At 32.8% G+C, this 12,583-nt stretch overlaps 1 protein-coding gene across 7 annotated transcripts in view; it reads left to right on the top strand.

Moving 5' to 3' along the window:
• CASC1 (cancer susceptibility 1) overlaps positions 1-12,583 on the top strand; it is a 76,454-nt gene that overhangs the window by 1,882 nt on the left and 61,989 nt on the right. For 4 of the 7 annotated variants that reach the window (XM_029204380.1, XM_029204377.1, XM_029204375.1 and 1 more), the window contains exon 2: positions 1,150-1,167. The exons of the other annotated variants lie outside the window; for them this stretch is intronic. In XM_029204380.1, coding sequence (XP_029060213.1) covers positions 1,150-1,167 — 18 coding nt within the window. The remainder of the gene's footprint in view (positions 1-1,149; positions 1,168-12,583) is intronic. 7 annotated transcript variants of the gene reach the window in all.

Here is a 12,583-nt window from a genome sequence, read left to right as displayed (position 1 = left end):
AGGATATGTACGTAAACTCAACCTGCGTCACATTAAAAGCACTGGTGAGAGATGACAATTCCCCCACCTTTAAAATGTGGCTACTTGGGAACAGGGCCAATGCTGTTTAGCTATTCTGCTGTATGGTAGTTATTTCAAGATGGAAGCATGTTAACTATTAATTGATAGCAAATATGATAAAAATAAAACACATTTATAAAAGTTATGAGAGCCAGGTCTCCATTATTATTCATATCATCTCCAGCATCTCAGAGTGCTTTGTGTGTAAATCATTAATAAATACCTGCTGAACAAATTAGTGAAATACATGCACTTTTCAGGAAGATATAAGCTACTGCTTTGTGTCAGTTTTAACATTTATATTTTATACAGTGATAACCTTATGACTTGAACCACTAACTTCTCCTGTACAAGTCATCAAATGTGGAAAGTGTGTGATCTTATAGTCACGTGGTCCCCTACAAATTCCTTACCAGAAATCTAATGAACACATGGGCCAAATCAGGAGATTACAAGTACTGTTACTAAAAAGTACTTGTAAATATTGATTGAAATACTGTACTTTCCAAAATCCAAAAAAGCATAGATCTGCTTTAGGACACATTGCTGAATAGAATCATTTTGTCATAATTTTGCCTGTTTTAAATGGCGGGTTCTCTTTCTATAAAATCAGCAATCTAACTTTACAGAAAGATTGTTTCTTTATAATATGAGATCACTCCCACACTTTCAAGCTTGACATTAGTACCAACACTAATGTCAGTGATTTCTTCTTCTTTAGAATCCTTTAAACTAGTGCCTTCTCGACTGGTGCTCTGTTTTGTGATTGGGCATTTCATTAAACATGGATCATTGATCGTCGTAAGAATGAGTGTAAAATCTACTTACAAGAGATGCTTCAGTGGGTGAACTATCTTAGTCTTTCCTAGACTTGCTTGTAGTTTTGTCTGAATTCTTTTCTAAAAAAACTTTTTTATTTTGAGATGATTTTAGATTTACAGAAAAGTTGCATAGAGGGTACAGAGAGTTCCCTTATAGTCTTTACCTAGCTTCTCCTAATTTTAATATGCTAGGTAATCAGGACAGTTTTGTTTAAATGTCTGAATTATTTTTTAAATTTATCAATTCTTTTGTTTTTCCAACTTTTAGGGTCCCAAAGCAAAAAAGGTAGGTGGAAATTATTTCTCAAAATAACTTTAAAGCACTGACATTGTACAAACAATTTTTAAACGTTTTCCAGTAGTTTTATTATAGTTTATAGAGTTTACTAAGCTTAGCCTTTAGACATTAATGCTATTTAAATCATGGAATAATCCCTTACAATAACAGGACGTATTTCAAATTTGACATAAAAAGATAGTTCTAATTTCACAAAGAGTTTTTAAAATACCTTTTCATTTTTACTTGTGTCTAGATTTGAGGTGTTTTTATTACTTGCGCTCTAGAAAATTTTGGATTAGGAACGCTTTTCTTCATTTCAGATAAACGCATAAAAATTTAGTTCTAAAACCTTCTGTGACTTAAAAGCGAACCCTAGGATAATAAGTCTTTAAATGGGTTTCATGGTAACACGTTCTGAATTTTTCTGTGCTTTGTAAAAATTTGAGTTCATTAAGGGGTGTCTCAAATAACTTTTTCTCTCTTCTTAGTAGATTTATACCTGAAAGCAGAGATTATTATCTCTTGACTGGCAAACATAGACATAGTTCATTTGATCTAAAAGGTCTTTTTTAATCAGTTGCCAAAGTAGTTTCATGCAAAAATGTGATTTCCACCTATTCTTGAAAAATTGGAAACCTGATAACATTGGACCTACAGTCCTATAAGGGAACAGTTGGCTAGACTAAGTAGCAGCTACCCCTTTGAGAAATGCATAAATTCTTCAGTTTGCTGTCATCCAGACTATGACCAAATCCCTTACATTATTTACCTACCTGGTCCAATAGGGATTTAGGTTTGGAATGCCAGCATTAAGGCATATCTGATTAGTCACTACTCTGTTAATTTCCCCGCCATTTTCTGTTATGGAATCAATTATACTCTCTGTGTTCTCATAGCACATGAATTTGTCCGTACCGCAATTATAATGCCTATCATTTATTGTAATGATTTATCATTATGTGCTGTTCAAGGTCAAGAGCATGTCGTATTAATTTTTGTGTCCATAGCATTTAGTCTGGCACGTAGTAGAAATTCAATCAATATTTGTTGAATGAATATGTGAAACCCCATTTACCCTACCACTACTTTAAAACACTTGGGCCCTTGATTATTTAAGAAGAAATGCTTGGGCTTCCCTGGTGGCACAGTGGTTGAGAGTCCGCCTGCCGATGCAAGGGACGCAGGTTCGTGCCCCAGTCCGGGAAGATCCCACATGCCGCAGAGTGGCTGGGCCCGTGAGCTATGGCCGCTGAGCCTGCGCGTCCGGAAAAAAAAGAAGAAATGCTTATATAAATGTACATTCAATATTTATACAATTCAGCATTTCTTCAAAAATGCTATTGAGTGCCCTCTATGTTTGCTTTTCTCAGTCACTTGAACCCACTACCAACCTGATACTGTTTTAGGGACTGTGGATATAAATAACTGAACAAAATTTATGAAGACTCTGGGCACATTCTTATGGGGGAAGTATTCTGGAGGACTACAATCATATATATGTTTGTCTACAATATTAGTTTGTGTGGGCATTCATTTTCAGCTTTAGATTGTGAAATCTTAGAGGCATTGTTTTAAATCTGAAAACTCATTGTTCTAATGACTTTGGTACTTAACCATGGATGTATGGGTGCTAAATAAATACATTTGGATTATTTTCTTCATATTGTTGTTTCCCTTAAAGAATGGTGAGATTCATCCTGTGAAATTTGAAACCAAACATAAGGAAAAACTTACTCACTTTTTAATTATTTCCATTCTTAAAGATTAAGGTTTGGGGATGAGGTGAGCCTGTAAAGGGAATTACAGTATGGTTAAAAAATCATGGAAAGGTACATTTTATTTCTGATTTCTTAAAGTTTTATTTTAAGGGAAAAAAGTAATAAACACGTATGGTACAAAATTAAAGTAGCATAAAAATGTAAAAGTTCCTCCTAGCCAAGACTAAAAGAACCACTGCAAATCTTTTCATTCATTTTGTAATCATTAAAAAGTACACACACACACACACAAACACACACACACACACACACACACACATTTTCTCCCCACATAATGGGAGCATTCTGCACCTTCTAGTTTTCACTTGATGATGTTGCATTTTATTAATTCTATTATACTCACATTTTAACATGACTGAAATTGAGATATGTTTTATGGTTGATAATAACTTACAATCATTGTAGTCCTGAATTGACGTCTATTTCCTCCAGAGATGTTTGCTTCTGTCGGTCACTTGGGCTTACTACCAACCTAATACTACTTTAAATTCTCTTCCTGAGAGTTTTTGGACCACACTAATAGTATGAGTCAGACTGCAAATCCACATTAACTGACTTGTGGTTTAAATTTTCAGGGATTTTTTTTTCTTCGTTCTATTCATTTTTCAGGATTGAGCTATGCAAGTTTCCTTGTTGTATCTTTCTGTATTGTAGGTTCATTTGTGTTTACCTATTATTCAGCTATATACAGGCATTTCCTTTTACATTCACATCTTGGGCAGTTCCTTTTTTGGTATAATATCAATAATTTACATGTGAATCTTACATCTGATGGCATCATAGATTCTATGGAGTAAATATGTCTTGGGGACCTCTTTTTGTTTCAGCACATTGAGATTATATCACTTCTTTTCATATCTGTATCACATTCCATTGAAAGTATATCTATGATTTTTATATTGTCCCTATTTTTCAGTACTACAAACAAGGTAGAAATGAAGATCCTTGTATATAAGGCCTTGCAAACATATGGAAAAATAGTCGTTTCATTGATGTAGCAGTATTCTAGGCAATAAGAGTACAGCAGCAAGACAGAGTCCCTGTCCTCATGAAACTTACATTCTTTTTTTCCCAGCTTTATTAAGATATAATTGACGTATAACGTTGTATTATAAGTTTCAAAGTATACAATGTGATGATTTGACATATGTACGTTTTATGAAATGATTACCAAAACAAGGTTGGTTAATACATCCATCACCTCACGTAATTACCATTTTGTGTGTGTACCCGTGTGTGCTGAGGACATTTAAGATCAACTGTCTTAGCTACTTTCAAGTATACAATACAGTATTGTTAACTGTAGTCACCATGCTGTACATTAGATCCTCAGAGCTTATTTATTTTAATAACTGGAAGTTTGTACCCCATTTCCCCCATTCCCAGCCCCTGGCAATTACCAATTTACTCTCTGTTTCTATGAGTTTGGCTTTTTTAGACTCCACGTATAAGTGAGATCATGCAGTATTTTTCGTTCTCTGACTTATTTAACTTAGCATAATGCCCTCCAGGTTCATCTGTGTTGTTGCAAATAAGATCCTCTTCTTTTTTTGTGACTGAATAATATTCCTTTATATATATATAATATAATATTTATAATATATAATATTGTATTAGTATGTAATATATTCAATATATAATATTATATTATAATATATTATAATATTATTCCAATTTGTCCAATAATATTATATATTATATATATGTATATCACATTTTCTTTACTCATTCATCTGTGGATAGACACCACTTAGGTTGTTTTCATGTGTTGGCTGTTGTGAATAATGTTGCAGTGCACATGAGGGTGCAGATATCTCTTCAAGAGAGTGATTTCATTTCATGAAGCTTACATTCTTTCTGCGGAGGGGAGGTGAAGAAAAAATATAATTTCAGATTGCTTTGAATGTGCAGAAAACCAAGAAAGGGGTCAGTGGGAAATGTGGGGTAGGGTATAATGTTATAATGGTGATTTAAAGAGCTAAAGTTTGAGAAGAGACCTGGATGAAATGAGCATTCTAGGCAGAAGAAACAGTTATTGCAAAGACCCATAGTTGGGAATGAATTTGCTGGTTAAAATAGAGTGAGCAAAGTTGAAGTGAAAGATAAAATGTGAGATGGAGGGATGGTGAGGGTTGAGGGGTGGGCAGAAGGGTTGAGGGAGATAAGTAGGAGCCAATTCTTAGCCAACTGGGCCACGGTGAAACGTCTGGGTTTTATTCTGAGTGTGGGAGAGTTGTAAGCAGAGGAGTGACATGATCTGATTTATATCTTTAAATGGTCAGTGGAGAATTCGCTGTAGGGAAGCAAAAGTAGAAGTAGGAGGACCAGTTAGGAAACTGTTGGATCAGTGTAGGTCAGAAGTCTTTACACCAAGGTGAACCTACTTCTAAAAGTAAAACATACTCTTCCCTGGAAAAAATCTACTGTCTTGAAGCCCCGCACTTTTGTTATTGCATCTTCCCCTTTTGCAAGTACGCTTCTGCTTTACAAAACAAAAGTCTATCTCTCATCCATTCTAAATCTTACTGTACTTCATTGCCCTAGAACCTGGGCTATGAAACTAAAGGACCTTTCAAAACACTCATGTTGGCAAGGCTTTCTTTAATCAAGGCACTAATGACTTCTTGTTTCTGTCTGTCTTACAAGTAAGTGGTGAAATGTGGCATTTGAAATATTGAGATATTCTGAATGTCCTATATTTTGTAGCGTGGAGTGGTGGGACTGGTAATAATCTTTATTTAGTGACATTGCTTGTAAGATTGTCAAATGATGATGCAAAAAAAATGCTCTCACAGTGTAATTTATTGATAAAACATTCAGACTCCAAAAATGACATTAATTTTTTTAATGAAGAAAGATTAAGGGTATCAGTAAAAGTGTAAATGAGCTTAATATTTTTACATAGACCTTAAAGTTGCCTTTGAAACTTCATATAATTTAAATTAGTATTATTCATTGCAAAAACTAGGAAATTGTACAAGACTATAGAAAAGGTTATAACACCTGGTACCCTGTTAAAACACCCATCGCTGCATTTACATCAGTATGTTTTCTTCAGAAACCACTGTACTTCGTAGAATGCATGAAATAGCAGAAGACATTGATTATATTGTAGGGAAAAATGCCTTACAGACTGATTAATGCATAGATGAACTTGGAATACTTTGAATTGATTTTATTTGAATAGATTGAGACTGGTGCCCAAGTACCTCCAGGCATGGAACTGTAAAGAATGGGCAAAAAGGGGGCCCTATAGCTCATATCTATACTTATATCCTATTTTAATTTAGGAATACCGTATTCACAAAAAGCTTTGGTTGCCTAAAATTTGAGTCCTGGTTTCCATGGAACATTCAGTGTTTACCCTAAAATATAAATGGTGTTAAGTTCAGGACATTAAATAATTGCATCTTTTAAAACAATGTGTGAGGAAATGGAATCAGTTTATACCTGGCTTATAATAAAAAAAGAGATAGCTTATCATGAGGATGCATATTAACACATTTATTAGTATAGAAACATGAAGTCAAACTGTCTGTGATAGAAAATAAGTATGATATGTCCAGTTGGTTTAACTTTGAAGGCTGGGCTTTGCTAATTAGGTAAATTGACTTTTTTTTAATACTTCGAATGAGCAAAATCTATAGCTTTAAAGTTTTGATCAATTTAAAATCAAAGCAAGTGGTAAAATAAAATAATTTTTTCAAAATATTATTTTGATTTTCCCATTTCCAGTAATATTGGGCTTAAGATTTTTTGGATCAAACTTTATGCTGAGGGCTTCCCTGGTGGCGCAGTGGTTGAGAGTCCGCCTGCCGATGCAGGGGACACGGGTTCGTGCCCCAGTCCGGGAAGATCCCACATGCCGCGGAGCGGCTGGGCCCGTGAGCCATGGCCGCGTGAGCCTGCTCATCCGGAGCCTGTGCTCCACAGCGGGAGAGGCCACAACAGTGAGAGGCCCGCGTACCGTAAAAAAGGAAAAAAAAAACAACTTTCTGCTGAAAACAATAAATAATGCTGACTAAAATATATATGTATAGATCAAAACTTCCATCTTAAAGGAACTTAAGAGCTGATAAGATAATAAGAAATTATCAGGAGAAAACCTAAATTAAGGAAGGAACCAAAGAAGTAATGGACGCACTAAAACTCTTTTTCATGAGGGCATTTGCAGTACAGGGCAAAACTTGAACTTGTGGTTTTAACAGCAACAGTGGGAGCCAAAGACAGTGGAGTGATGTCTTCAATGTGCTGAGAGTAAATAACTGCCAACTTAGAATTCCGTATCAGCTCAAATAGTTTTCAAAAATAAAGGTGAAAGAAAAATATTTTCTCAGGTAAAAACTGTGTTTTTCACCTGCTGCAAAAGAGATTATATGCATAAGGTATAAAACAGTAATCCACATAATAACATGTGGGTTTAAAAAATAGATACATGACAACAACACATAATATTCATCAGTTGATAAGTAGATAAACAAGATGTGGTATATCCATACAATGAAATATTTTTCAGCCATAAAATGGAAGTATTGATACATGCTATAGCATGGAAGAACCTTGAAAACATTGTTCTGAATGAATAAAGCGAATCACAAAAGATCACACATTGTATGATTCCAGTTATATGAAATGTCCAGAATAGGCAAATCTATAGATAAAGTAGATTAGTGGTTTCACAGAGCTGGGAGGTTGTGAGGAAATGGAAGGGAGCGCTGCTAATGGGTATGGGATTTCTTTTGGGGGGTGATGAAAATGTTCTGAAATTGATTATGGTGGTAGTTGCACAACTCTGAATACACTAAAAGCCATTGAATTCTACACTGTAAATGGGTGAACTATATGGTATATAAGTTTTATCTCAGTAAAACTGTTTTAAAAAGATATACGACATATATATATGTATATATAACATATATACATAAAACATATATATATAACATATATATATGTTTTAAAAAGATATATTATATAATGTATAATTTGGGTAGGGCAAGGATTAATTGAGTTAAGATGTTCTAAAGTCCCTGTACTGTTTGGTAGTATGATAAACGTATTTATATATTAGGTACATAGGTTGACTTTCTAGGATAGCCACTAAAATGATATAAATAGAGTATATAACTTCCAAACCAGTAGAGGGAAAATAGTGCACTAACAAAAAAATAATCAATTGAAGATACCAAGAAATATGAAAAGAAGGCAAGACAAACCCAAAATCAAAAGAGAAAGATTGTCAGATTGGATAAAAAATAAAATCTAACAATAATCTTTTTACAAACACCATCTAAAGAATAAAAATACAGAAGAGTTAAAGTAAGATGATGGAAAAAGTCATGCTATGCAAATAATACAAAGATGAAAGTTGGTATAACTATATTAATAATAGACATGGTAGACTTTAAGACAAAAAGCACTTCTAGAAATAAAGAGGGTCATTTTATGATGATAAAGTTTTGATTAACCAAGAAAATATAATTTTAAATCTGTATATACCTAATTATAATGCCTTGAAATATACATTGCACAGATTCAGAGAACTGTCAGGAGAAACAGACAAGTTCACAATCATAGTGGAAGATTTCTTCTTTCAGTAACTGATAGAAAAGCATTAAAAAAATAAAACAGTAAGGACGTAAAGATTGGAACAACATGAACAAATCATTAGATTTGTTAGAATAAGAATTAGACATATTTAGAACATTGCACTCAACAACTAGAGAATTTTAAGCACATATATTTTTATTCCAAAACTGACAATGTACTGTGACATAAAACTATTCTCAAAGAATTGAAACAATTCAGAGCATGTATTATAACCTTAATGAAGTTAAGCTTAAAAGTCAAAGAAATAAATTATGAACAGGAAGATACAATATGCTGGGAATTTAAAAAAAATTCTCAAGTGGGTCAAGATGGAAGTAAAAAGATAATTTTAACTCAGTAACAAGAAAAATACTTCAAAATTTGTGAATGTGTCTAAAGAAGTACTTAGAGGGAAATATGTAGCCCTGAATACTTTAGAAGATGAAAAATTAATGAAACTAAGCATCATTTTCAAGAAGTAAGAAAAAGAAACTCGAAGTAAGAAGGAGGAAGGAAATAATAAAGACAAATATAAAAATTAATAAAATAGAAAACATACAATAGAGAGGATTTATAACCTCATATCTTTCAAGTCTTCACCCAAATGTTACCTTCTCCATGAGGCCCACGCTAAACACTGTATTTAAAATTGTAATTCATCCCTTCCCCAATGACCCCTGCAGCCTGGAGTCCCTTTGATTTCTCCCACAGCACTTTTCATCTTCTAAACTATTGTATAAATTATTTTACAATTTTGTTTATTGTACCACAGAGCTATATTGTATAGCACAGGGAATATAGCCAATATTTTATAATAACTATAAATGGAGTACAATCATTAAAAATTGTGAATCACTATGTTGTATACCTGAAGCTTAATACTGTAAATCAACTAGTCCTCAATTTTAAACATTATTTTTAAATTGTTTGTTTATTGTTTTTGTCTTTCTCTTCCCATTTGAATATAAGTTCATTAAGACAAGGATTTCTGTTTACTGATGTATCTCAAATACCTATCATATATTAGACTCTCAGTATTTCTTAAAATAGTTAAGTGAACAAATAGGCCACAATTTATTTCTCTGAAAATACTAATAAAATTGACAATTTTCTGGTAAATTTTATCAAAAAGAACAAATGGCATAAATAATCAATACAGGCATTTCTTATTTTATCGTGCCTTTATTGCACTTCACAGATATGGCATTGTTTGCAAATTGAAGGTTTGTGCTGAGCAAGTCTATCTGTGCCATTTTTCCAATAGCATTTGCTCACTTCGTGTCTCTGTCACATTTTGGTAATTCTTGTAATATTTCAAACCCTATGACTTGCTAAAGGCTCAGATGATATTTAGCAATTTTTAGCAATAAAGTATTTAAAAATTTTTTTAGACACAGTGCTATTGTACACTTAATAGACTACAGTATAGTGTAAACATAACTTTTATATGCACTGGGAAACCAAAAAATTTATGACTTGCAATATTCCACCACTTTACTGTGGTGGTCTGGAATCAAACCCACAGTATCTCCAAGGTATGCCTGTATTAGGAATGAAAAGAGAGACATGACTTTAACAATAAATGACATAATTTGAACAGCTTTATATGCCAATAAATTAGAAATTTTAGATGAATTAGACAAATAGAAAAAAAAACCTTCTCACACTGTTTCTTGAAGAAGTAGAAAACCTGAATAGTCCTATAATCATTTAAGAAATTATATCAGTGGTTAAAATTTTTCCCAGAAAGAAAATTCTAGGTCTGTAAGTCTTTGTTAGCTAGTCCTTCATTCAAAGATAAATTATTTCACTTTTATACAAATCCTTCTAGAGCATGAAAAAGGAGGAAACATTTCTCATTAATTTTGAGTTACCTGGGTAGCCTGAGAATAGCATGAGAAAGGAAAATTGAAGCCCATTCATGAACATAAATACAAAATGTCTAAACAAAGTGTTAGCAAGCTCACTTGGAAGTATATAGAATAATAATAAATCATGACCCAATTCAGCTTATTCCAGGGAGGCAGAATTGGTTTAATGTAAGAAATTAAATGAATACAATTAGATGGAGTTAAAAATTCAGTTGCTATGCCTTACCATTTACTAGCTTAAAGGGCACCTCTTTAGCCTGATAGAAGTATCTATATTTTAAATAAACAAAAAACTGCCAGAGAAGGAAAATACTGAAATTAACAAATATTGACTAGGATAATGATTATAAGAGTGTAAATTGGAATAATTACTTCAGAAAACTCAGCTTCAACAACATTGAAAATGCACATACCCACCAGTTTTACTTCTAGGTATACATTGTAGAGAAATTCTTGTATGGACACCAGGATACATACACTCAAAGGTTTATAGCAGCATTATTCATGATAGTAAACTAGAAACCATCCAATGTCAATCAGTAGAAGAATGGATAAATAAACTAATGAGTTACTATTCAGCAGTGAAAATATACAGCTACTGCTATATCCCCCCTTGGGTGAATCTTACAAACCATAATTTGTATCTAAAGAAGTAAATCACACAAAAGGACAAATGTATTATCCTGCTTATAGGAACTATCTAGAATAGTCAAACTCATAAAGACAAAAAGTAGGATGGTGATTGATAGGGGCTGGCTTGGGGGCAGAAGGGGAATTAATGTGTCATGGATACAGAGTTTAGGTTTGGGATGATGAAGAAGTTCTGGAGATGGGTGGAGGTTATGGTTGTACAACAATGTGAATGTACTTAATGCCACTGACCTGCACACTAAAAAACGCTTAAAATGGTAAATTTTATGTTATGTGTATTTTATGGCAATAAGTAAATTACAGTTGTATCCATAAAGTATAATTGGATTTATGAAAAAATTCAAAGGTAAGAAAACTATTGTTTAGGAATATATACATATGTAATAAAACTTTAAAGAAAAACAAGAAGGACATTACAAATATCAGTGATGATCTCTAGGAGTAATTTTTTTGTTAAGTCAATATAATTTTTGGCATATGTTGTGGAAAGAATTCAAATAACTGCACGATACAGCTGTAACAAACCTATTCCCATCGGCTTTGTAATATAAACCAAATTTTTCATTTCTTATAGCTATAAAAATTAAAATAGAATCTGTCTGAATCCTTGTTTCATTCAGCAATAGCTAACATTTATCCTTGGATCATGAACTGACCAGGAAAACGAAAAAACCCAACAATCTCATCAAAAGGCGCATATCTAGTAAAATTTTACTTTTTATGTTTTAATATTTACCTATCAAAATTTGTAATATAAAATGTTGCTTTGTTCAATTGTCTACCGAAAATAATTATAAAATTAACTCAATCCAGAACAAAATTTGTACTGCTTAGAAACTTAGAGTCAAGGAAATTAAAAATTTCATACATATTTTTATAACATAAATATGATAGGAAGATCAACAAAAGTTGTTCAAGTGTATTACACTAAGATAAGATTCTGTGGGGGAAGTGGAATGGAAATATGAATTCAAAGAGAAAAGAATTAAAATTTTTATTAAAGAAAAGCTTGTTCATATTTTTTTATTTGATATTGGCCGTCAAATCACTATAGTATGTATCGATAGATCCATTGGATATATTTTAAATAGTGATGGATATATTTAAAGGAGTGATGTAAAAGTTTTCTAGAAAGTACAACATTTGAAGTTATTTAAACTTGTGGTAAAAAGTTTTCAATGTCAACTTAAAAATGTGTGAAGGGGGTACATAGCTTTTCAAAATCCTTTTAGGGACTATATGAACAAATAGTTTTTAAAGTTACTAATCAACTACATCTGAGGAGGAGAAACCAGAAAAGAAGTCTAAGAAGGAGGGAAGAAGCAAAATCAGATAGTACCAACCTGAAGGCCTAATGAAGAAAATATTTCAAGATGGAAGAAGAAAACTTCGTCAAATGATGATAACAGATGAGTAAAATGAGGGCCGAAACTTGGCCATTGTCATTGGAAACATGGCCATCTTAAGGTTCCATGACAAGAGAGGTTTCAATGGAACAATAAAAATGAAAGCCTGATTAGAATGGGGCATGCAGAA

The sequence above is a fragment of the Monodon monoceros genome, unplaced genomic scaffold (genome assembly GCF_005190385.1).
Source record: "Monodon monoceros isolate NGI ecotype Baffin Bay Population unplaced genomic scaffold, NGI_Narwhal_1 Super_Scaffold_6, whole genome shotgun sequence".
NCBI lineage: Eukaryota > Metazoa > Chordata > Mammalia > Artiodactyla > Monodontidae > Monodon > Monodon monoceros.
This window is presented reverse-complemented; position numbering and strand designations above follow the sequence as displayed.